Source organism: Phascolarctos cinereus, unplaced genomic scaffold, assembly GCF_003287225.1.
Source record: "Phascolarctos cinereus isolate Bilbo 61053 unplaced genomic scaffold, phaCin_HiC Scaffold_4;HRSCAF=312, whole genome shotgun sequence".
Classification (NCBI taxonomy): Eukaryota; Metazoa; Chordata; class Mammalia; order Diprotodontia; family Phascolarctidae; genus Phascolarctos; species Phascolarctos cinereus.
This window is the reverse complement of record NW_027555847.1, coordinates 156,283,189-156,310,215: the sequence shown is the minus strand read 5'-3', so window position 1 is coordinate 156,310,215 and position 27,027 is coordinate 156,283,189. Positions and strand designations below refer to the sequence as shown.

The window sequence follows — 27,027 nt, the reverse complement described above, 5'->3', positions numbered from 1 at the left end:
AAAATAAATTAATAAAAAAATTTTAAAAAAAACCAGGAGAGGTGGAAAAATCAAGGGCAGCTAGGTGATGGAGTAGATAGAATATTGGGCCTGGAGTCATCAAGACTTATCTTCCTGAGTTCAAATATGGATTCAGACTTTATGAGCTGTATGACCCTGGCCAAGGCACTTCACCGTGTTTGCCTCAGTTTCCTCATCTGCAAAATGATCTGGAGAAGGAAATGGCAAACCACTCCAGTATCTCTGCCAAGAAAATCCTAAATGGGGTCACAAAGAGTCGGATAAGCTCATTTTGCACATATTGCAGATTTGGGGTTGGAGACCATTGGAATCATATGATCCTCGAGCCAGAGCTGGGAGGGAGCTTATATGCCACCTAGTCTAGTTCCTTCATGTAAGTAAGGTGGATTTTAGTGTGTGTGAGGAGGATTTTGTTACTCTTTTTTAGATAACAGGTCCCAGGAGCCATGGCCAAAATAGATAATATTTTCCACAAATTATGGTTGAAAACAACTTCTACTGTGCAGTCGCAGTGAGATACAGGAATGACATGATATATGCCTGCACTGGGCTAGGTCATGATGATATTGCTAAAGTTAACCTGTGAGCTTAATGTTGACAAGATGCCTTTTTGGACTGTTGCCCTATAAATCAAGGGGGCACTGGTCAGTAAGTGGGGAACCCATGTTGGGATTTGGGTAACGCATAGAGGAATGTATGTACCTGCCTTGATCGGCCTCCTTCAAGGCTTAGGGGAATCTATGTTTGCCTCAGCCGGCCCCCACTGAGGCTTGAGGGGACCGGTACCATACCATTGAAGGGACCATTCTTGTCTCCCCCTGTGAGAAGTGTGATTAGGGAATGCTGTAGGAGTTGGTGCTCCCATTATCAGCAACCCTTTTGAGAAGACTAGAATAGAATAAAGTAAGCTTATTTAACCCCTCCGTAGCTGTCTTCCTGTCCTTCTGTCTGCCTGGATCAACAGTGGTGAACCTGTTAGAAGCTGGAGCCTAAAGTCTCCAGTGGCTCCTGTATTGTTACCTGTCCCAGCACTTCATTTTTGCAGATAAGGAAACTGAGTCCCAGTGAGCTGAGGTGCCTTGCCCAAAATCACTTAGGTAGTGAGTGCCAGAAGTAATTTTGAACACAGTTTTTTTGATTACAGAGTCACATTCAACCCCCCCACCCTGTTCCCCTCTCTGCCATGCTGAATATGTATTGTACACCAAATGTATACCATTTGTACACCCAGAAATGGTGTAGATAGTGGAATGAACTTAGAGAAATCTTGAGACCCAATTCAGCCAGATCTTTCTGGGAGCATATAAGGATGGAACTGGAGGGAGGACCACAAGTAGAAGAAAAATGGCTAGCAAGCTAGCAAGTGTCAGAGGCAAGATGTGAACCCAGGTCTTCTGGATTCCATGTCCAGCACCCTGTCTGGTATACCATGTTTCCTCTCTTGATTTTGTTTTTGGAAAGAAAACGCTCACACATATCCTCTTATATGTGTGAATCTCTGTGTATATGTTAAAGAAGAAAGAGGGAAAAAGAATAAAAACCATCTACCCTTTAGTATCTTCAGATATTATCCATATCCGTGTGGTTCTTTTTATCTCCACTTGCTGTCTTAGGTGTTAGTATTCTGCAGCACTTAAACGTGTCCTTTCAGAATGTGGTAGTTTAAAAAAAAATCCTTGCTAAAAACGATCCTGTTTCTCAAAACCACATGGTTGCTGAATCTTCTCACCTTCATTTCCTGTGTACACAATATTTTAATGGTTTGACCTCTGTCTAATGCAGCAATGCACAGTTTCATTTTATAGTCAGATATACGAAGCAAATAAACTGCTTCTGAGCCCAGCTTTTCTATGAAGAGAGCAGCTGGAATATGATGAAGTGATAAGGCTGAAGTCACGGAACATTTTGACCATTAAGTAACTTTGCTTTTAACAGACTTGTGTTAAGTGAGATGCTCTCTCTGAGGCCTAAACAGTTCACTTCCCCATTAAAATGATAGGATGTTAAGCTTGGAAGGGAGCATAAAGATTCCCTAATCTGTCCTGCCGTTTTGGAGAAATGGAGACCCAGTGGGTGTGGCCTCATAAGCTACCTCATTATACCCGTTGGGAAGACAGGAAAGTGGGACCCAGAGGGGGTGTGGTGGAAAGGGTACCGCATGGGTGTGAGTCCTGAGGACCTAGGCTTGCTTCCTGGATCTATCTTTATTACCTGGGTGATCTCATGTAAATGACTGAAGCTCCCTATTTCCTTATCAGTAAAAGGAAGGGATGGGACTAAGTGACCTCTAAGGACCTTTGCCAGCCCTAAATCCAGCCTATGATCCCAGGTGACTCTCCTGACTTCACAAAACAAGTCTGTATACTTATTGAGGTCTTGATGATCTAACCACATCAGGGTAATACTGGGCGCAGCCCGAGACTGAGGGAAAGCCAGGGTTTTCCCAGCGTGTTTGTCACTGCCTCTTTGCACAGCCTCAGATGAGCCACCTCATTCAACCTGTTGGAAAGGTAGAAACTGCTACCTCTCTGACCCTCTCAGTCCCGGCTGCTGAGTATCAGTGGAGAAAATGATGAAATTGAGCTGATTTCATCTTCTGTAGATTTGAAGTACATAACCTCAGCTGGACCCACCCTGCTACTCACTAGATGTCCTACATTGTTGCCTCCTGTTCTCATACCCTTATAGGGACTGTTCCAGACCTGATCCTCTGAATTCAAGTTCCCAACTTCTCTAACCCAACACTTAAAGCGAATAGACTTGGCCTTCAAAGCCTGCCTCAACACTTTCTAACTGTGTGATCCTAAGCAAGTCATTTAACTGCTGTCTGCCTCAGTCTCCTGAACTGTAAAATAGTGATGGTACAGCTAGGGTGGGATTTGGAAAGCAATAAACAGGAACTGGACAAGGGTTCAAGAGATTCAAGGGTAGAAGCCAGTATAAAGTTGATCTGATTAGTTAGAGTGCTGGGCCTGCAGTCAAGAAGATTCATCTTCCTGAGTTCGAATTAGGCCTCAGACACTAGCTGTATCACCCTGGGCAAGTCACTTAGTCCTGTTTACCTTAGTTTCCTCATCTATAAAATGAGGTGGAGAAGGAAATGGCAAATCAATCCAGTGTCTTTGCCAAAAAAAACCCTGAATGGGGTCACAAACAGTTAGACACGGCTGAAAAACTACTGAATGACAACAATGGAATTAGGGATAATAGCACCTACCTCTCCGGGCTGTTCTGTAGATTGAATGAAATAATATTTGTAAAGCATTTAGCAGCGTGCCTGGCATGTAGTAAGCATGCCCTTCCCTTTCCCCTCATAAAATGATATTAGATTGGATGATCTTTAAAGGCCGCTCCCACCCCTAACTCTCGTGATCCTGTAAGTCTTTCATTAAAAAAGATTTTCTACCTTTGCATTAATCTTCAGAGGGAAGAATGGTTCTAGTACCAGTAGACATGTGGCTCTGCTTGTCAAAACTAGATTAATTGACTTTGCTGGCAGGTTGTGAAACCTGTAACATTCATGGTTTTGCCTAGCCCTAAGCAAACCATTGACCTCTCATTGAGGAACTTAATCTCTGTCTTCACCACAAACTTCACTCTCTCTTCTTCTTACTTTCATCAAAATCTCAAATTTATATAATCAGATCAAATTTATACTGGCTTCTACCCTTGAATCTCTTGCACCTTTGTCCAGTTCCTGTTTATTGCTTTCCAAATCCCACCCTGATTTTTCTTCCTTTCTCTCTGTCTCTGTCTGTCTCTGTCTCTCTGTGTGTCTGTGTCTGTCTGTCTCTTTCTAGGATAGAGCCTTTTAAAATTTTTTTTCTCTTCCAAATTCTCTCCCTCTTCCTGCCTTCTCTCTTAGCCAATGAGAAGACAAGAAAACCCAAACCTATTACAAGTATGTATAGTCATTCAAAACAAATGTATGCATTAGCCATTCCTTCTCCCAACCCCAAAAAACTAGGAAAGAAAAATAAAAGAGAAAAAAAAATGCTTTAATCTGTACTCTTGAGTCCATCAGTCCTCTGTTTGGAGGTGGAAAGCATGTTTCATCATGGATTATGCTGGTTTATTTGTCCACCCTCTGTCACCCATGTGTGTTGACCAAATCAACTAAAAATTTAGATTATCCTTGTCTCATCCAGGTCCCCACTGCTACGTGCCAATTCATTTACCTTTTCTTGACTGTTCCACTCTCGCATTCACCATCATGCTGTTCTGAGGCTTTTTTTTCCTCAAGCCACCTGTACCACCACCTCCCTTTTCCTTTTAGCGGAGGCCTTTGCTTCATCTTTCGCTGAAAAATTGGAGACTAGATTGTCTCTCTGCTCCCCAGTTCCACACTCTGAATTACCTTGGTATCTTACGCCATCCTTTATTCCTTTGCTTTGGTCTTGGAGGATGGAGTGGCTCTTCTTGCCAATACCACCACCTCTATGTGTGCTCTTCATCCCTTCACTTCCTGTCTCCAAGATCTTATCCCTTCAGTCAGCCCTTCGCTCTAACTTTCAGTCTCTCCTTATCTGGGCTCTTTCCCTAGAAAGAATTGCCTTCAAACATGCCTATTCTTAAATTCCCTGTGACTTATATTAAGAACAAAGCCTTCACTTGACTCTACTGTCTCTTAAAAGCTGTTGTCCAACTCCTAGAAAAAACTGTCTACATTCAATGCTTCCATTTACTCTTGTCCCTTTCCCTTAACCTTTTTTTCCCATCATTCCCTGTAGTCTACGGTGTCACCAATGCTCTCTAATTTTTTTTTTAAATCAGTCTTTATCTTTCTTATCCTCTGCAGCATTTGACTCTTTGGTCGTTCTCTTCTTTTTTCTGAGTACTTTCTCCTTCTTTTCCTCCTACTCTCTGCTACTCACTCCTTCTGTGACACTGATCTTCCTGTTTGACCCACCAGTTTTTCTCTCTGCCCCCTTTCCAGGATCGTTATCCACAGTCTGTCCCTTATATGTATCCCAGGTTTCTGTTTTATATACCCTCTTCTGTTCTTTCTGCATACTTTCTTAGTGATCTCATCAGTTCCCATGAGGTTAAATTCTTATTGTCATGTACATGATCCCCAAATATTTATAACTAGTCCTAATCTCTAGTCCTGCATCTCCAGCTGCCTCTTGAACAGCTCCACCTGGATGTTCCATAGACATTTTAAACTCACTATGTCCACAGTAGAACTTATTAGCGTCAGTCCTAAACTTTCCTGTTTCTGTCAAAGGCACAGCCAGACTTCTAGTTACCCAGGTTTGTAACTTAGGAGTCAATCCTTGACTATTCACTCTCATTCAAATTCCATATCCAGTCATTTGCCAAGTCTTAAGGATTTCTACCCCCTCAACAGCTCCCACACTCATTCCCTTCTTTGTACTTACACCATAAGCACCGGGCCCTCATTAATTCTCACCTTGACTATTAAGTTTGAATTTATTCTTGCCTCTTTTTAATCTAGCCTCCACAGCTGCCAAATAGACTTTTTTTTTAGTATTTCATTTTTCTCCGGTTACATGTAAAAACAATTTTTAACATTTTTTTTAAACCTTTGAATTCCAAAGTCTCTCCCTTCCTCCCTTCCCATCCCCCCTCATTGAGAAAGTGATCAACTTGATGCAGGTTATACATGTAGTGATGCAAAACATATCCATAATAGTCATGTTGTGAAAGAAAACATAGACAAAAGAAAACTGAAGAAAAATAAAGGAAGTAAAAAAAAAGTGTGCTTCAATCACTATTCAGACACCATCAGTTCTTTCTCTGGATGGATAGCATTTTTCGTCATAAGCACGTCAGAGTTGTCTTGGATTGTCATATTGCTGGGAGTAGCTAAGTCAGTTATAGTTGATCATCTTATAGTATTGCTGTCACTTTGTACACAGTACATTTCACTTTGCATCAGCCCATGCAAGTCTTTCCAGGTTTTTCTGAGAGTATCCTATTCATTATTTCTTGTAGTACAATAGTATTCCGTCATAATCACATACCGCAACTTGTTCAGCCATTCCCCAATTGATGGGCATCCTCTCAGTTTCTAATTCTTTACCCCCAGAAAAGAGAAGCTATCAACATTTTTGTACATATAGGTCCTTTTCATATGGACATTTCTTTTTTTTTTTTAATTTTTTTTTCATATGGACATTTCTAAAGCATGTGTCTGACCATGTCACTCCTGTACTCAAGAAGATTTAGTGTCTCCCACTGACTTTAGAATAACCTGCAGACTCCTCTGTTTGGCTTTTAAACCGCTCACTCCAACTTCTCTTTCTAGGCCAGTTACATATCATTGCCCATCATGAGCTGTATCCCAGCCAAACTGGCCTGTTTGTTGTTCCCTGGATGTAACATTCCACAGCCTTTGCACAGGCTGCCTCGCGTGCCTTCAGTGCTTTCAGTCTATCTGCCTCTTCTCCCAAAGCACTTTTATATGTATCTTGTATTTACTTATCTGGGTATATGTTGTACCTCGTCAGAAGGATGTAAGCTCTCAAGAGCAGGAAATATCTCACTTTCATATTTATATCCCCAGGATCTGGTAGTAGGTGCTTAGTAAACGCCTGTGTTTTGATCAGTTGATTGGTCAGAAGAGAAGATGGGTGGGCCACCTAGTAAGAGCTAGAAATAACTTGATGGACGACTTTTGTGATTTGTTGTTCTTGTTACATCAAAAGAATTTAAAGAAAGCATCTAATACATGGAGTGGTCCTCGTGTAATGAATTTATATGACATGGACAAGTATTGCACAGAATGGGCAGGTAAGGATGAGTTTCAATCTGTGTTTTTATAAGTTTTACCCAAATTGATGAGATCACAGGTTTCTTGGAGTTAACACGTTTAAATGAAGTGGGAGTAGGGGTGAGGGTTGAAGGTGATTGAGGGCATAGAAGTGACCTGAGCCCATTATAAACTTCTGGGAAGGGGGGCATTTTTTCCCCCATTCTTTTGTCTTTGTGTGTGGTCTGTATAGTGATTGTCCACAGTAAGTGCTTAGTAAATGCTTGTGGACATAAATTTAGTGATACTGTCAGTCTCTCCAGTGAATGAGAAGGCCTTTTAAAGCATTGCTCTTCATTTCTGATTTCCCTTTGCCTCACTGCTTTCTTACCCTAAAATATCCTTGTGCTTTTATGGGAATGCTGGGAATTTGAAGGGCTGCCTTGCTGTTCCCTTATTTCTTTTCTTTTCTTTTTTTTTAAAAGGCAGTTGGGGTTAAGTGACTTGCCCAAGGCCACACAGCTAGTAAGTGTCAGGTGTTTTGTCTGAGGCCGAATTTGAACTCAGGTCCTCCTGACTTCAGGGCTGGTGCTCTATCCACTGCACCACCTAGCTGCCCCCCTTGCAGTTCCCTTAAAACCACCTTTTGTCATTGTCTTGGATTCTGTAGAAACCAACCCACTTCTGTATTCCCACCTCCTACTTACCTCTTTTTTTTTTTAAATTTAATACATCTAAAAGAAATTTATGATTTACAAATTTGTGATTTAAATACGTTATCTCAATTGATTCTTGCAGTACCCCTGTGAGGGTAAGTAATGCTTGTATTATTATTGTCATTTTCCAGAAGAGGGAACTGAGAATCAGAGGCTTTAAGTAAATAGACAGGTTGGCTTGAGTCCTCTTCCCAATCTACCAAGCAGTCAGCTATGAATTGATGGTAGGCACCATGGTTTAGTGAATGGAGTCCAGTGGGTTTGTGGTCAGAGAACCTGGGTTTGAATTCCTTCTGCAGATGAGGCAACTACATTTTTGGGTTCCCTACCAATATTACTTACATGAAGATAGGAAATCAGTCAATCAACAAAGTTTTATTAAAGGCCTACTATGGTACCAGGCTCTGTACTAGGTATTAAGGGTACAAAGACAAAAGTAAAAGTCCCTGTGTTGAAGGAGCTTATATCATTAGTAGAGAGTTAGCTAAGTGACATAGTTAGAGGGCTGGGTATGGAATCAGGAAGACTGGAGTTCAAATCCTACCCCAAAATCTCACTAATTGTATGACATTTGGTAAGTCATTTTATTTCTCTTGGCCTTAGTACGCTCATATGTAAAATGGAGTAGCTGGACTAGGTAAGATCCAAGATCACATTCAGGGATGTGATAGCAAATATTCATCTACAAGCTCTTAGGAAGGGAGGGGGGATGTACCCTAGACATACTTTTAAATTTAATCTGCATTAATTATATTTTCTCTATCACTTTCTTAAGTCTCTAGACCATCAAGCAAAAAATAAACAACAATCCAATGATGAGCAAAGTCAAGAGAAACAGTAAATCAAGTCCTTATTTGTAGCATTTGCTGATTTAGTAAATGTAAATGCTTGTGCCGCAGTTGACTCATTGATGCTGGCTCCAGCACAACCCTGCTTCCAGATCTGAATCTTTCAAGCGCTCTGCTAGGTGTTGAGGATACAAAGACATAAATTCCTGCCCTCTGGAAGATTACATTTTATAGAGGGAGACAACATATACATAGAAAAGCATATGCAAAAGATGGAGACTTGGAAAGTTATCCATGGAAGGGAAAGGAATTTGCAGTAATTGATCCAGAAATTAATATTGTTGTTGTTTAGCCATTTAGTTATGTCTGGCTCTTCGTGACCCTGTGGACCAACCATAGCATGCCAGGCGCTTCTGTCCTCCACTTTCTCTCAAAGTCTGTCCAAGTTCATGTTTGTTGTTTCCATGACACTATCCATCCGTCTCATCCTCTGCCCTTCCCTTTTCTTCTGCCTTCAATCTTCCCCAGTATCAAGGTCTTTTCCAATGAGCCCCATCTTCTCATCATGTGGCTAAAATATCTAAACTTCAGGTTCAGTATTTGACCTTCCAATGAATAGCCTGAATTAATTTCTGTAAGTATTGACTGATTTGCCCTCTTTGCTCTCTGAGGGAGCCTCAGAAGTTTTCTCCAGCACCACAATTAGCATCAGTTCTGCAGCGCACAGCTTACCTTATAGTCCCACTCTCACAGCCATACGTTGCTATCAGAAAAAACATAGCTTTGACTATATGAACTTTTGTCGGCAATGTGATGATGTTTCTGCCCTTACTCAACCATCCTTCCGCATGGAGGGACTTTGGTCTCCATTAGTACAGAGACTACCTAATGCTGATGAATATTTCTTGGAATATTGAAATAATAAGTATTATTTTTGCATATTTCCTGGAAGTAAAGGTTCTGATGTTTACATGGACCAATTTGATGGAATTATTAATCTATTCTTCTTCCCTTTATTTTTTCCTGTAGTTTGGAATTTATAGAGTGGGGTGCACAGAGCATACAATCCTCACTTGGCTCAGGGGCCATAGAAGTGTAGGATTGGGCTGAGACTCAGGACTGTTGGATTCTTGCCCCTCTGTGGTTATTGAGTAATCCTGGCTAGTCTGTATACCAGCTGCCGAGGTTATAATACCACAGCGGACAAATGTAATTTATCCTTTTATTTGTGAATGGGTGTGTGTGTGTGTTTTATGTGTGGGTGCTTTGAGCTTGAATGACAGGGAGCAAAGAATCTATTTACCCTTTTCTCAGGTTACAAGAATGGCAGGTGGAAAGTAGTTCCTGAAATGCCTTCTCCTTTTCCCCTCTCCCCACCCTCCCCCTTTCTGCAGATACTGCCTTCATTTTATTAAGTCTCTACTTGAATGTGAGCCTAGTATTGGTGACAGCTGCTTCGTGTATGGTTTTGGGATTATTGCTACAAATGAATGTCTTCTCCTTTTATGTTCAATGTGTTCTTTTTCTTAAAAAGTTGCTGTGGGGGAGAATTTTCATGTTGGTTTTATCTTCTTTTCAGGCACTTTTAGTAAATAACATCACTGAAAGTGAGAAACTCATCAGGAATCTGAAAGGTATTTATTTCTTCTACGTTTGCCTGAAGGCTGTCCAACAAAGACCAGCCTTCCCTCTTGTGATTTTTTTTGGGGAGTATTGCCATAAGGCTTGGAGTTTTGGGGGGACATTCTGTTTTAAAATATTCAGTGCCAGTGGAATTTAATATATACTTAAAAAGAAAAACAACCTGCCCATCAAAGAGATTTGTAGTATCACATACTTTTTTGGTTCTACTTTGTTAGTGGAAATGCCCATTTTATTTGATATTTAAATTCACAATTAAAAATAAAAAAAGAGTTTTGTCCTTTTGTCTCTAGAAATCACCTGGACGCATTAGAAATTCTAGTATTTTAGCCAGTAGAAACTGAGATGAATCTAATCAGTTAGCATCACAATGAAAATATATGGTTCAAATTATTAGCTGTTTATTTAGTTGTTGACCTCCAGCAAATCACTGAAAACTCTCTGGGCCTCAGTTTTATCATCTGTAGAAAGAAGGGTTGGACAAGATAGCCTCTAAGGCCCCTTTAAGATCTGAATCTATGAATCTTATTGACAAGAGATTTAGAATTAAGAGTATCATAAGTTGAAGAGACATGACCAGCCCGTAATATAGAGGAGGTGTGCCAGTGGTGGTAATTTGGCTACAATGTTTCTATTCAATAAAATAAAATATATTATTTGTACTAGTCTGAGCTAATATAAATGTTTTTACATTTATAGTAGCAAGATAACCTGATTTTAGATTTGGAAAATATGGTCACTGTATGTATTATGTTTATTTTTATGAATTAATGATAGAAAACAAGTGATCTCCCTTTCACTTACTAACTGTATGACCTTGAACAAGTCACTTAAGCCCTCTGTGACTTATGTTCCTCATCCATATAGGTGAAGGGGTTGGATAGTGGCTTCTAAATGTCCTTCCAGCTCGAAATCTATGATTGACTTTTTTTTTTTTAACATCTTAAAGAAGAATTCAGGCCTCCTGCTTATGGATCTTTCTGTTTTTTAATTACCATTTAAGTGGAATATCCTGAACACAAATTATCCCCCTTTTTATTTAGTAAGGGCTCTTGTTCTTATAGGCCCATCTCTTTGTTGCTTTAATTAAATTCTGCTATTTGTAATTAGTTTTTCTCATGACTCTTGATGTAATTATAAGGAAGTAAATGCCTCAAAGGCCTTATAATTGCTATATGGAATTTTTGCCCTTGGGTGCTCTTCATTTGACCTTAGAGATTTTGGGATCATTGTTCCGGAACTAAAAGGGACCTCAAGAGGTCATCTAGTTTAAGTCCCGAATTTTATAGATGAGAAAACTGAGGCCAAAGGTAATCAAGTGACTTGCCCAAGGTCATGTAGGTAGAAAGCATCGAAGGTAAGGGTTTAACCCCTGGTTCTTTGATCAAGAGTCTAAAGTCTCCATTTTGTAGAAGAAGAAGCTGAGAGAACAGAGTTGTAGGGACCTGCCTGGGTCACACTTCTAAGAATTCTAAGAACTTTGGGTAGCTGAGAGTGGAAAAGTCATGGGGAAATTGTGAGGTTGTGTAGTAGTAGGGTGGAAAGCATGTTGGAAGGAGACCCAGAAGACCTTGTTTCTTGTCCCAGCTCTTCCCCTAATTATCTGTGTGCCCTGAGACAAGTCAGTTCATCGCTCTAGGCTTTAATTCTCTCATCTATAAATTGAGGACATTGGACCAGTCGACCTCAGTGGTCCCTTCCAGCTCTAACAACATTTTACAGCCTTGGCTCTTCAGTGTGGAATGCAGGATTTTGTACTACATCATTCTTTAATCTGTTTTTGTAGTCCCCAAGATCATCAGAGTGCCTTGCATATAAGAGACATAAGCTAGATAGGATCATAGGTTTAGAGCTTGAAGGGTCTTTTAAGGGTCATAAAGCCCAGCTCCTTCATTACAGATGGGGAAACTGAGGCCAGACTTGCCAACTGGCACAATTCAGGTCCTCCTGACTCCGAGTCCAGCCCTCTGCCTCTCATGTCACTCTCCTTATGCTGGTATGTTGCTGCTCCTGTTTTCCCATGGAGCAAGCAGTGTGGCTTCTCTTCTGTTACAAGCAAAGGCTCAAGAGAATGGGGTGGGGGGCGGGGAGGGAAGTGATCAATTTCTTTAAAGGATACATGTCAGCTTCCAGATAAGATTGTTGGGTGAATGATTGCTAACCCAGAACCAGAGGAAAGCTTGGATTTAAATAAGTTGGTTGGTAGCTGTCCTTTGTGTTCCAAGAGGACCAAAATGACGTCACTATGTTGGTGTCAGTTTAAATGAGTAAAAAGAGAACATTTATTTATTTAAATACTCAACCTGCATTGTAATACATTTCTTTGATTTATTTAACCATTTAAATAAGAAGAGCTTATGTGAAAATATTTGGGTATTTAAATAGGTAGAAGGAGAATAACTAAGTAACTGATGGTAGCCCTCTTTGTGGAGACTGTTTGGCTCATTTGGCACAATAATAAGATGGGAACAACAAAAACAGCTACTGGCATTCCTAGAACTCTTTTAAGATTTGCAAAGGTTTACATATGTTATCTTTGGGGGAGGGTAGGTGCTGATATCATCCCCATTTTACAGAGGAGGAAACAAAGCGGTTAAGTGACGTGCCCAGGGTCCTATAGCTCCTAAGTGTCTGAGGGGAGATTCAAACTTGGCTCTTCTTAACTCCCAGTCCAGTGTTTTACCTGCTATCCTACCTAGCCTCGCTACCTCTAATCCATTTAAGGAATACACGGAGGAGAAGTTCAGCCTGGGGTGGGGAGGGAGTGTGGGATTCAGGTTCATGGGTACAATCTCACTTTCTCCATCCTATGTGGCTGCTTTGCCTATGAAGTTTCCTCATGCGCTTTAGCCTTGGTAGGAGTAGAAGGGACAGGCGGAGGTATTCGGAAAAGAACTCGGATCTTTCTGAAAGCTGACCTGAATAAATAAAAATAGGTGCTGGATTCCATCCTCCAAAAGCAGGAACCCTTAGGAATTCAGTGATTAAATGTGACAAATAGAGATGGCTGGGGTGGGCAGGAAGTGGGGCTGTCATCTCCCTTGCCTTCTTTTGCTTTTGCTTACTATTTCCCCTCCTCTTCATCTCCCACGTTTGTACCTTGCTTTTTGGAATACTGCTTTTTTTCCTTCTCTTTTGCCTTTTTGTGTGTGTTTGTTACCTGGGACCTGTGATGTTTTAGTCATCGCTGCTCTTGATTCTTGGCACAGAACATTTGCAAGACTTGCAGAAGAACTATGGCAAGCTCCAACAGGACATACTTCAGTTTCAGAAGAACCAGAGCAACCTGGAGAGGAAATTCTCCTACGATCTGTAAGTGTATTTATCAAATGCAAGCACAGGTGCTGTTGGAAATCCAGAAGCATTTTTTGAAAATCACAGGAAAGCATGGTCTTGTCAGCTCGTTTGGTTAGAGCATAGGTAGACTGCAGAAGGATATAGCATTGTTTTGTTTTGTTTTGTTTTAGTAGGGGGAGTGATGAGGAAATTGGGAAAGGAAGGTATTTTATGTTAATACAACATGGAGAACAGACACAGATAAATGATTCCCCAGGGTCACATAGCTAATCAATAACTCAGACAGAACCAGGTCTGTGTTCTAAAAACTTGATTTTCTGGGTAATTAGGTTTGACTTATTTTAGAACATAATGAATTTTTAGTGTATGAAATAGTTATGTACTTAATAACAACATTTAGTAGTTTCAGACATATACTGACCTACCTTAAGTGTTATCTTCATACAAGGGTGTCTGCAGGCAAGAGAAAAAAACCTAAGTGTGTTAAAGAAAAATTTATTTAAATTATAAATTTAATAACAATTAACAAAACCAAATAATTTTGCAAACATATGAGATAAAGGATACAAATTTACACAAACCTTATTATTTCACAAAGCTGAATCAATCAAATTAACCAACAAAAGATTTTTTTCTTCTTTAGGTCTCTCTGAAGTTTTACAATCTTTGGCTTTGTTTTCTGTCTCTTTCCCCTTACCCCTCTTCTTAGTTCTCATTCTCCTGCCTTCATTAAAGCATACTGAGTTTTGACAGATAATTCTGGGTTCTTGGCTTATGCTTATTAGTTTTGGAAACTTTTTGTTTCAATTTTTGTGATTCTCTTGCCTTGAGAAATCTGCTGTGATCTTGGATCACTTTTTCTTGGTAAGTGATTTCCACTTTCTTGAAGCTTGCATTTTTTTCTTCTCTTACCTGTTATATAGTTCTGGACTCAGAAAAATCTACCCCTAGGTTTAAGGTAGCTTTAGCCTCCATCCGGTATGTTCTCTCATAGACCAAACCAGATTTAACATGTAAAATGAGTAAAAGATTTTTAATAAAACAGAACAGTCGAGGCAGGTAGGTGGTGCAGTAGATAGGGCTCCAGCCTTGGAGTCAGGAGGACCTGAGTTCAAATGTGGCCTCAGACACTTGACACTTACTAGCTGTGTGACCCTGGGCAAGTCACTTAACCCTGGTTGCCTCACCAAAAAGTAAAACAAGCAAACAAACCAAAAAACCCCAATAGAATAGTAAGATAAATAGTAAAGAAAAATTCCTTTACACACACGAGGACACATTCTACCACAGATTCCCATGCTGCTAGTAGAAGAGATAATACCTCTTGCCTTGGATAACTTGTGTTCCATGTTTTGCTCTTTTGACACATCTCTTTGATTTTATAACTGCTACTTGGGGCCATCTCCAGTTGTCCTGACCTATATCTGGCCCTATATCTGGCCAGATGGCTCCGGAGGAGAACGTGAGGCTGGTGACTTTGCACAGCCCTGCCTCACTTAAATCCAAGTCACTCGCAAGTCATGGCATCATCTTCCTGATGTCATGGTCCTCTTCGAGAAGGAAGGATAAACCACACAACTTAGCTGGGTTGCTTCCTTCACTGTTGCTATCATCTATTGATAATATTGTTTCTCTGCTCAGCTGCTTCTGGCATCTGTTGTATCTTCACAAAGCTGTCTTTGTGAGGCAGATCTTCCCATCCAAGGAGTCTCTCCTAACTCCTTTGTTACCTAGCCCATAGTCTTAGGTCTGCTTCACCTTTTTTGTGAGTCGGTCAGAGCTGCCTCTAGCCAGCATAGCAAGAGTCTCCCATGTTAAGTCAGTTTTCTCTTTCTTGCTTCCTCCTTTCTCTCCTCCTTTTTTTCTCTCCTCCTTTTCTCCTTCCTTCTCTACTCACCTGGAACTGCCCCAGGCTCACTAGATATTTGAGTCTAGATGCATATATTCCCTTCCACTCCCATCATGTCCCTAGCAGCCAGTGCCAGGGCCAAGTAGATGATCCTAGTGCCTTGCTTAACAGTATTGAAGCAGCGGAGTAGAGCTGGAGATCTTTATTCTCCTGCAGCTCCATCCAAATTGCTGTACCCTTTTGCAGTTATGTTGCTATGAAGTATCTAGATACGATAAATCTTGGCTTCTTCATTTTCTAGATCCTATCTATTATTTTTATTTATGCTTCACTGGGTTGATGTTTGGCCACTTTTAGGACATTTTACTTGATTTCCTATAATATAACATTCAAGTTTTTTTGTTTTTCTAAAATTCCAGGGATGAGTAATTCTTGAATTGCTGCATCACAGTTCAAATCTGTTACTTGAGTCTATGTATTTTCCAATAATTTGGATAATTTGGCTATCAGTTTTTTTTTTCCGAGCCCCTCACTATTTCTGCCTGTTCTGCGTTGTGTGAAATTCTGTTTAGTAATTTTTTCATTTACCTCTTACTGGACTTAGGATTGTCTTATTAGTGCCAATTCTTGCTCAGCTTCTTTAAGTGTGTTCCTTATCCATTTGAGGATGTATCTTGGCACGTCTTATATGGTTTCTTTTCCTATTTTTGTTGCTTTTAGTTCTTTAGCTTATTTAGTTGTCCTGCAGCATTTTTAATTGTTTTGGTGCACTTTCTCTCTTTTTTGTGTGTATGCGTTTTACTTGGGTTCTGTGTGTATGTGTTTCAGACATTTCTCTTCTCTGTATTTATTTTTTTGTGGTCTGTGTGAGAAATAACCTGCCTCCCAGGTTGCTGTCACGCCATCTTAGATCAGTAGTATGTTTTTGAGGTGGATTTCATAGTTGTAATAGAGAAGTACATAAGCTCATATAATATTATTCCTTAATGATGGGGTTGTGATTTTTTTTTGTACTTTTCTTTTGGGCTTTTTCCCTCTAAAGGAATCAGTGCATCAACCAAATGAAAGAGTTGAAGGAACAGTGTGAAGAGAGGATAGAAGAAGTCACTAAAAAAGGGAATGAAGCTATAGCATCCAGAAATCTCAGTGCAAAAAGTATTCTAAACAGTCCGGTGAGTCAGTACTTTGTCTGTCATGATTTTGATCAGTATTTACTCTTGGCATTTTCTTCCTTTTTTTCTTTCATTTCTGTGCTTCCCTGTTAACTGCAGTAGCCCTGTCCCTGCCATTTCCTGAATCAGTGGCAGATTCGAAACTAGCTCTGGCCTGTTCTGGATAACTTGCTACCTTGGGCACTAGATCAAGGGAACCCAGCCCTTTTCTAGTTTCTGTCACTTGACATATGCATTATTATGTTTGCAGCATGGTGAGGTGGAAAGAGCTGTCTGGATTTGGAATCAGAAGACCTGAGTTCAGCTGGTCTGGCCACGTACTAGATGTGTGACTTTGGACAAGGCATTTCACTTAGTCAGTGAACTTTTATTAAGCAACAACTATGTTCCAGGCACTACTGGGCCGAGTGCTGGGGATGCATAGGAAGGCAAAAGACAGTCCTTGCTCTCAAGGAGCTCATAGTCTAATGAGACTGGAAGTCACGGTAGAGAGGTCCCTGTATCTTACTTTTCTGGGACTCAGTTTCTTCATATCTAAAAAATGAGAGGGTTGCATTAGTTTGATATTATATATGAATCAGTGAGGGAGGGGCTGTGCTGTGAGCAGAAAATGACAACATACAAGCAATTATGAATAGATGAGATACATAGAGGATAGATCAAAGATAATCAGCAATAGGAAGACACTAATATTAAGGGAGATTGGGAAAGGTTCCTGTGGAAGGTAGAATTTTAGCTGGGGCTTGAAGGAAGCCAGAGAAAGCAGGAGAGAGAGAGGAGGAGGGAGAGCATTTGAGGCATGTGAGCTGGTGCAAATGCGCCAACAGGGGGTGGAGTGACTTGTTCAAGGAAAAGTAAGGAGGTTGGTTTCACTGGATTACAGATTACATGGTGGAACTTAAAGTGGAAGAAGAATGGAAATGTTGTGGGGAGGAGGAAGAGATTATGAAGGTCCTTGAATGCCAAACAGAATTTAATATTTGGTCTTGGAGGTAATAAGGAACCACTCTGGTTTACTGAATTGGGGAATGACAGTCAGATCTGCACTTTAGGAAGATCACTTTGACAGCTAAGTGGCAGGTGGGGACATTCAGCAGGCAGACCAACCAGAAGGCCATTGTAGTAGTTCAAGGTATAAGATGATGAGGACCTGCACCAAGGTGGTGCCAGTGTCAGAGGAGAGAAGAGGGCCAATGATGTTATGAGGTTATGGAGATAGAATTGTTAGTCTTTGTCAATAGATTGGATGTGGGGGGTGGCAGAGGGTGGGGAGTCAAGAATGATTCATTGCTTGAGAGACTGGGAAAGATGGTGGTACCCATAGGAAAGTTCGGAAGATTAGGAAGAGGGGAGGATTTGGGAGAAAAATAAGTTCAGTTTTGGACACGTTGATGTTATGATGTTTGTAGGTCAACCAGTTGGAGAGATCCAATAGGCAGTTGTCAATATGACACAGCAGAGAGGTCCCTGTATCTTACTTTTCTGGGACTCAGTTTCTTCATCTCTAAGAAATGAGAGAGTTGCATTAGTTTGATATTATAGATAAATCTTAACTTATCAGCAAGGGAGGGGCTGTGCTGTGAGCAAAAGTGAGGTGTGGGATATGGTGACAAAAATAAAGCTTCAAAGGCTCATCAGGTTGCAAGAAGGTGATGGATGGTCTTTAGCAATAACTAGAGACCTCTAAAACTTTAAAAAGAAATTTACAGTGGGTGATCCTTCCATCAAACCCAAACCTGGAGTGACCCGAGTTGTTTCTAGCGCAGAATGTCTCCAAGTTTCTGGTATAATTAGATTTTCCAGGTTCGTAGAACTCAAGGTGGCAGGACCTCAGAAGATGTCTAGTCCAACCTTTTCTTTTTATAGAAAGGGAAACTGAGGCCCGCTAGGGCAGTGAAGTGAGCTGCCCTTAGGTAGTGAGAGTCGGAGGTGATATTTGAATCCATGTCCTCCAAATCTAGAATCAGAGCTCCTTCCACCGTACCATGCGACTCTGGTCAGTTGTTATTCTCTTCGTGTTTCTGGCCCCAAAACGTATTCTACCTCCACCCGTGAGATGTTTTCTCATCTTGGAAACCATTTACTTATTCAGGGTAAGTAGTGATTTGTGAATGATTAGAAAATATTTCTTCCTTAGCTCATTTTTCACCCTTTGGGAAGGCGAATTGCTCTTTAGAAACAAGAACAAAAGGACCAAGTGGATTGGTCAGTTCTGAATAGAAATCAGATCCTATAATAACCAAGATAGTATCATAGTTCTTTTGTGCTGTTGGAATTTTTGTCGTGTGAATAGTTTTTGAAATATGTTGACCATTTTTCATACAAGAAAGGGTTTTTGTTATACAAATTATACCTATTTAGATAGCTGGTTTACGAGCCCCCTATCTTATATGACTCACAAGTTAATATCATTTGGTTCTCTGGATCAGAATTCAGGCTAGTCTTTCTGCTGTTTCCAAAAGACTTTGTTGTTCCTGATTGTTGATGACTCCTGTTGTTATCCCTGTACAGTTTTATATTAAATTTGACACGTGAGAGATCCTTAGAAATTATGGTTGAAAGTGACCTTAACTGTTATTCAGTCTAATCCTTCCCAAAAGCGTGAATCTTTTTTAGTTTTTTGAAAATTCAGAGGTTGGAGAACTGGCTGCTGGGTCCTCCACACCAGAAGTGCCTTGTGTTTACTTTGTATATCTTTTGTTTTTGCTTACATGTATACATGTTATTTTCCCCTAATAGATTGTACGTTCCTTGAGGGCAGGGATTGTTTAATTCTGTTTTTGCATTCTTAAGCATCTCAGGCATAGTACCTGGCATGCAATAGGAGTTTAATAAATGCTTATTAATAAATGCAATTTATGCAACTGTGGGTGTTTTAGCAAACTGCCATCCATCAGCCAGAGCCCAAGCAACGTGAATCAGAACGGAAGGAGGTAGGAGTGCGGCAGGAGAAAGGAAATATAGTTCCTGAAGGACCTATCTCTCCTTCTGAGAAGACCCCAAGTGTGATGAGACAAGAAGAAAAAGGAGGTAAGTTGAATCTAATAAATTAGATCTCTCCTGACCCTGTTTAGTTAAAAACAAACATATATCCTAGTAACCAAGTGGAAAGAAAATAGGGCACATTTCTGTGGTGTGGGCTCCCATCTCCATGGCTTACAGACTGGCCTCCATTTTGTTTTGTCACCTCTTGCCATAAGTCAGCAGTGAAAAAGGGCAGCTTATTCTTGGAACAGTTGTCCTAGATGGATTTTCTTTATCAGGTCACAAACATGAATAAAGATCAGCTTGGGCATAAATCTTGTTAGAAGGTGGATGAGTTCCATAGTGTGAGGGTCTCAGAGATTATTGAGGCCACGTGGAGTAGGTCCATGACTATTATAGAAGAGTATTGTACTGTGACAAAACAGTGGATCTGAAAAATTCCTAGAAACTTAAGGTTTATATGAATTGATCTAGAGTAAAGTAAGCAGAACCAGGTATATAGTATGCATAATAACTACAACAGTGTAGGTAGAAAGAATAAAAAATGAAATTGAACGTGATGGAATTGTAATAACCAAATGTGTTTAGAGAGGAGAGTTGAGAAAATGCACTTCCCTCCTTTCTTTGTAGACATAGGAGACTATGGATGTGGAACATTATGTGTACTCTCAGACTCCCTTTATATATAGGTTAGTTTTGCCAGGCTGTTTCCTCTCCCCTCCTTGTCCCAACCTTTTATTTTAATTGTTAGTTCCAAAGGATGGTTCATTGTGTAGGGGATGAGAGAGGGAGGGGGGATACATTCAGAAATGAGGGTGATTTAAAAAAAAAGGTATCAATAAAATTTTTTAAGTTGTTAAAGAAGAGTAGTGGGGCCATTAGAAGAAAATGAATGTGGCCAATCTGTTCCCTAGAATTGACTGAATTTTAGGTAGCTACTCTCTGGTAGTTCCCATATATATTTGCTCAGTCATTAAGGATTGGGGGTAAAAAAAAAAGAACAAAACACAAAACTAGCTAAGATGGTCATCACAAGACCAAACAGGTCCAAAAAAGGGTGTGACTTATCTCCCTTTTCCTCTCCCTCTGGCCATTTGTGGAAAGGACAGACTTTATGGTGTAAAGAGTTCCTCATTCTGAGCTTCCTGGGAAGGCTGTACAGGTTGAAGGAGGTGGGATTTGGCTTTTGAGCGTTTGTGATAATTTGTCTTTCAAGCAAACTGTGTCCTTCCTGCAGAGGAGACCAGTGACATCTTGACTCCCAGCCAAGAGGAGGCTCAGCGGGAGAACCAGGGAGGTGAGCTTTTGCCTGTAGAGCCAAGCAGAGAGCAGAACTCTAACAAAAAAGGCAAAGAAAAAGAGAGTGCTGAACTCGGAGGATCTGTGCAGACCCAGAAGGGGCCAGGTGGTCTTCTGGTCAGCCAGGAAAATCATGAAGCTGATGAGCCAGAGAGAGACGAACTCATCGATAGGGAAGACGAACAGGGCAAGCAGAGTGTTGCTAAAGATGGTGAGTAAAAAGGCTTTCTGGGTGAGGCTTAGGCTGGCATTTCCCCAACCAGGAACTTTCAGGTTCTTCTCTTCTTCACGGAATGGATTCTGTGAATTTTGCAGAGCATGTGTTGACATTTTGGTGGCTCCCCAGGAAGGAAGCAAGCAAGCAAACAGACAAGCTTTTATTGAGTATTTACTGTGTTCCAGGCACTAAACTAAGTGCTGGGATACAGACACAAACCAAAAAGACAGACATTCCCTAGCCTCAAGGAGCTTGCATTCTGATGGGGAAGATAGGGGGAGGGAGCTGAAAAGCTGAAGCAAGGGTGGACTAGGGAAGGGAGAAAGTATAGTAGGGGAGAAAGGCTTAGAAAATTTCAGCCTGGAATACCATAAGATGAGGGAGTAAATAGACCAGCATTGAGGGGAGGCGGTCTGGGCCACTTCAGGCAGCACAAATGTAACTTTTGTGGTGGTGGCAGCAGTGGTTGTTTTTAATAAAATGGCAGCGATGTGGTGAACTTGATTCTGTCTTCTCAGAGCTTGCTAGGCTCTCTTTTTAAGTATTAATTCAACCCTGTGAGTACTTTGAGGGCCTCCTGCTATGTTGGGGGGGTATATTCTTAGTTTTGAAATTTTGATTTATTATATCTTATTCCAGTTTCCATTTTAAAATCTAATATGGTTTTACTGTGTCACTTTCTTACACAAAAGCCTTATAAGCTCCCTATTGCCTATAGGATAAAATGAAAATAGCTTAGATTGGGGGCAGCTAGGTGGCGCAGTGGATAGAGCGCTGGCCCTGGATCCAGGAGGACCTGAGTTCAAATCCGGCCTCAGACACATAACACTTACCAGCTGTGTGACCCTGGGCAAGTCACTTAACCCCATTGCTTAACCCCCCCCCAAAAAAAAAACCCAATCAGAAAAGAGCTTAGATTGGCATTTAATGTCCCTGCCTTTCTAGTCTTATTTCACCTTGCTCCTCCTTCCCACTTTCTGTAGACGCAGGCCAAGCTGATTTGCTAGTCTCAATCTGGTCCTGTCCCACTGCTTTGTATTTGTACAGGCTGTACCCCATGCCTAGAACATACTTCTTCCGTAACTTTTTCTAGGTGTTTCAGAGGATCGCAGATTTAGAACTGGAGGAAGAGAGACCTCAGGGGCACTTAGTATGTCATCGGGACATTTCAGTCATGTCCAGCGCTTTGTGTCTCCATTTTAGGGTTTTCTTGGCAAAGATACTGGAGGGGTTTGCCATTTCCTTCTCCAGCTCGTTTTACAGATGAGGAAACTGAGGCAAACAAGGTTAAGCAACTTGCCCAGGGTCACACACAGCTACTCAGTGTCTGAGAGCAGCTTTGAACTTGTGAAGATGGAATCCTGATTCCAAGCCCCACTGTTCTATCCATTGAGCCATCTAGCGGCCCTGTGATTTAGTATAACTGCTTTATTTTACAGATGTGGAAACTAAGGCCTGTAGAGGTTACATGACATGCCCAAGATCACAGTAGGTCATCAGAGGCAGCATTTAAACCCATGTCCTCTTGATGAAAAAGCCAGTGCTCTTTGCATTATATTAAGATGTTTCCCAACTATACTCTTTCTTCAAGACCTTTCTTAATAATATAGTTGTCCCCCTCCCTCTTACATGAAGTTTCCTCTCGTTTTCATCACCTCTTTCCCTTCTTCTCTCCCCTCCCTCCCCCAATACTTTCTTGCAGTGTTTTGTCTGAACATCTGCCTCTTCTGTGATATAATACTCTCCTTTGTCCCCCAGTTGAGGGATGAGACTGTATCATCTTTCCACCTTTGACCTCCTAGCACATAGCAACATACCTTGGCATGTAATATATGGTTCTTGAATTTAACTGCTCTGGATCCCGGGAGCCCAGATTTTGAGTTAGAAGAGACCGTAAGATCACTTTACCCCTCGGGCCCTCATCTTCCTTATCTGAACCACGAGGAGTATGGAATAGATCAGAAGTGTCAAACATAAGGCCATGGCCCCCCTCTACACTCCTGAGTGCAGTACATTTTAGTCATTGGGAAGCATTTAACAAAATAGATTAAAAATATAATAAAACATGGATAATATTAATGTATGGCGTTTTTTTTCCCTCAAGTCAACATGAAACCCACAGGGATCCTTGTATGTTATGATTTAGTGGCTCCTTTTTCTATTTGCGTTTGGCACCATTGGATTCGATGACCTGTAAGATCCCTTTTGTCTCTATATCTTTGAGCCAATATCTGGTTTTAAATCTCTAAATCTTTTTTTTTCTTTTTTAACTTTCTAAAAATTTATTTATTTATTTTTAGCTTTCAACATTCACTTTCATAAGATTTTGAGTTCCAAATTTTCTCCTTTCCTTTCTTTCCCTTCCCCCTCCCCGAGGCAGCAAGCAATCTAATATAGCCTTTATGTGTACAATCATATTAAATATATTTACACATTAGTCATGTTGTGAAAGATGAATCAGAACAAAAGGGAAAAATCATGAGAAAGAAAAAAAAAAGAGAAAATAGTATGCTTTGATCTGCCTTCAGACTCCATAGTTCTTTCTGTGGATATGGAGAACATTTTCCCCATCATGAGTCTTTTGGAATTGTCTTAGATCATTGTATTGCTGAGAAGAGCTAAGTATATCAGAGCTGGTCATCGCCCAGTGTTGCTGTTATTGTGTACAGTGTTCTCCTGGTTCTGCTCACTTTATTCAACATCAGTTGATGCAAGTCTTTCAAGGTTTTTCTGAAGTCTGCTTGCTCATCATTTCTTATGGAACAATAGTATTCTATTATGTTCATACAACACAACTTATTCTGCCATTACCCAATTGATGGGCCTCCCCTCAATTTCCAATTCTTTGCCACCACAAAAAGAGCTGCTATAAATATTTTTATGCATATGGGGTCCTTTTCCCTTTTTATTATCTTTTTGGGATACAGACCTGGTAGTGCTATTGCTGGATCAAAGGGAATGCACAATTTTATAACCCTTTGGGCATAGTTCCAAATTGCTCTCCAAAATGGCTGGATCAGTTCACAACTCCACCAACAATGCATTAGTGTTCGAATTTTCCCACATCTTCTCCAACATTTATCCTTTTCCTTTTTTGTCATGTTAGTCAATCTGATAGGTGCAAGGTGGGACCTAAGAGTTGTTTTAGTTTGCATTTCTCTAATCAGTAGTGATTTAGAGCAATTTTTCGTATGACTATAGATAGCTTTAATTTCTTTATCTGAAAAAGCCTGTTCATATCCTTTGACCATTTATCAATTGGGGAATGACTAGTATTCTTATAAATTCAACTCAGTTCTCAAAATATTTTAGAAATGAGGCCTTTATCATAGATACTGGCTGTAAAAATTGTTTCCCAGCTTTCTGCTTCCCTCTTAATCTTGGTTGCATTGGCTTTGTTTGTGTAAAAACTTTTCAATTTAATGTAATCAAAATGATCCATTTTGCATTTCATAATGTTCTCTACCCCTTGTTTAATCATAAATTCTTCCCTTCTCCATAGATCTGACAGGTAAACTATTCCTTGCTCTCCTAATTTGTGAATCTTTTCTTTTTAGAGGAGAAAATGAAGACCTTGAGAGAAGAAGAGACTTGTTGATTGTCCCAAAGGGAGTGAGGAGAGGGAGAAGGCTCAGGGGGAGATGTCTCCTAGGGCAGGGTCAGGTTTGAGCCTCACACGTACACTTACATAAGTCATAGGGTCGTAGATTTAGAGCTGGAAGGTATCTCAAAGGTTTCCTCATCTACGTTTCAGTTCTAGAACCTTAATCATATCAATAACTGCCATTGCCTCCTTGAAAGAGTGTTCACCTATTTTCCAGCATCTCCACTAACTTTCCAAATCACTGTATCCTGCCCTGGTCATCATTCCCCTGTTTGTTTTTGTTTATTTTAAATATGTGGAAGTAATCATCATATAATAAAAAAAAAAAGATGATTGCACATGAAACTGCAAATCTAATTTGCTGTTCCTTTTAAATATATAATAAAATTATCATATAAATTTCTTTTTTTTCTCCCCTTCCCCCACCCTAGAGATGGCTACCATTAGACATGTGTGTGTGTATAAAATCATTCAATACATGCTTCTATTTATTAGTTCTTTTTCTGGATGTAGATAGTGTCTTCCTTCCTATGTCCTTTGTGGTCTCCCCTATTAGAACGTAAGTTCCTTGAGGGCAGTGACTGTATTTATATCCTTAGCACTTAGCACAGTGTTTGGTGCCAAGTCAGCCCTTAATAAGTACTTTTTCATTCGTCCATTCTTCTGAAGAGCTGCAATAAGCGACGAATAATTCAATTTGGTATGAAGCTCTTTGCAGTTTTGCTTAGTAAGCACAGTCATGCATGGGATACATTACACACTAGTAGGCCATTGATATAACAATGACCTGATCAGTCCTTTTGTGTTCAAAGTACACATTCATTCAACAGACATTTATCAAGCTCCTCCTACGTATGGATCATGGTGCTAGGGTGCTTGAGCAGATACAAAGTCTTGATAAGACATGGTGCTTGCCCTCATGGATCTTACATTCTAGTAGAGTGACAAGACTCCAGCTCATATATTAACTATAATATAGTTACGTAATGAAGACATTAGAGAAGTACAAAGCAGAGTACTGTGTGATTACATGTAGTAGAATCATTTGGTAAAAAGGCTGGTGTCTAGAGGTAAGGCATTGGCTTTTGATTGTATCTAGTTAAGGTTGTGGAAGATGTGGTTTGATTTGTGCGTGTTCAGGTCCGTGTTATTAAGGGCATTTACCAGCTTGATTCTGACCACCCCATGTTGTAGCTATCATGGTGACTACCTAATGTAGTTAATATAGCTAATTTTGATAGTATGACTAATAATCAAACAAGATTTTTCAACAAAAAGAATACTTTTAATGTGATACCTGGTGTTTTTTTTTTTCTTTTAGAAACATGTATGGATCCCATTTTGACATCTTAGCAACTTCAGGGATGCATATTTGTTCTCCTATTTTGTGAGCTCTTGTACCCTTCTCTGTCCCTTCCAAAAAAATGTTACATGGTGGGTGAACCTTTGATGAGCCTTTCTGAATTTAGCTAGGTCGAGCAACAAACAAACGAAATAAATACAGCTTCTCACTGGGCCTACACCAGAGGTCATTCTAGTAGGGTAGCACTTGCTGGACCTTAAAGTCCGCAGGAATGATCCTGGAAAATAAGGGATCACCACAAAGCCACAGTATGAAGTATGAGAGTGGGGTTGCAGCTACTGCAGATGAACAATGAACATGGCCCAGAATTGAATAGAAAGGAGGGAGAGAGTAGTCCAGATTGTTTTTGCAAGCTTTCTGAGATGGTCCCAAATGCTCTTTGATACACATACCCATTTATCTTAAGATACTCTGGTGATTTGTATAGGGCCATAACTTGTGGAATGTCACCAGTTGCTGCAGAATCAAAATTGCAGGTGACCCAAAGGGCAGCATATGACGAGCATTAAGTAGGCTCCTGTATATTATGAGTGATAACCTGCATTCAAGAAGTGAAATAAAAGTTCTCTCCCAGGAAATGCATTATCAGAGAAGGAGGTGGGCAGGTCATGTAGCAAGAACATGGGACAACTGCATGCTGCCCTAGGACCCCCAAATAGTGGGTGTGTTGGGTAGAAACTCTTTGGATGATTTATGGGAGGAGATGGTAAATGACTGCATAGGATGAGAAGGCATGTATGGCTTGCACTATGCACTGTTGGAGAGATTACCCTCTTGAGTGAAGTCACAGACTGATTGAAGTAAACAAATTTAAAGAAAATGAAGCAATCTGTATCCATTTTAATGTGGCTTTTATTCAGTCCTTGTTTCTGTATGCTGCTTTTATTGTCTCTTCTCTTGCGGAAGTAGGGATGCTAAGCATCTTGAAGGATATCATTCCATGCAACACAGCCCTTCATCCTTTGAAAAGAAAAAATACAACTTCCGGGCCATTTTACTTACTAACCTTTGTTTGGAGCGAGTAGGAACTATTCCTAAAGAGTGGCAACAGGGGGGCAGCTTATGTGGTGCAGTACATAGAGCTCCAGCCTTGGAGTCAGGAGGACTTGAGTTCAAATGTGGCCTCAGACATTTGACACTTTAACTAGCTGTGTGACCGTGGGCAAGTCACTTAACCTCGATCACCTCATCAAAAAGAAAAAAAAAATTAAAAGAGTGACAACTAGTATGAAATAAACTATTTCTCAAAGTAGGGTTCACCCCTTTTCCATTAAGCTTCTCCCCCTAAAAAATATTTAGTTAATTTCTGGATGACATTTTTTTTCACCATCTTCCTCACATGGAACGTGACTTTTAATTT

At 40.4% G+C, this 27,027-nt stretch overlaps 1 protein-coding gene across 1 annotated transcript in view; it reads left to right on the top strand.

Annotated features, from left to right (window-relative positions):
* GOLM1 (golgi membrane protein 1) overlaps positions 1 to 27,027 on the top strand; it is a 99,473-nt gene that overhangs the window by 62,371 nt on the left and 10,075 nt on the right. Inside the window, exons 4-8 of the mRNA XM_020966952.2 lie at positions 9,820 to 9,874; positions 13,091 to 13,193; positions 16,070 to 16,199; positions 19,079 to 19,229; positions 20,422 to 20,694. Of these exons, the coding sequence (XP_020822611.1) occupies positions 9,820 to 9,874; positions 13,091 to 13,193; positions 16,070 to 16,199; positions 19,079 to 19,229; positions 20,422 to 20,694 (712 nt within the window). The remainder of the gene's footprint in view (positions 1 to 9,819; positions 9,875 to 13,090; positions 13,194 to 16,069; positions 16,200 to 19,078; positions 19,230 to 20,421; positions 20,695 to 27,027) is intronic.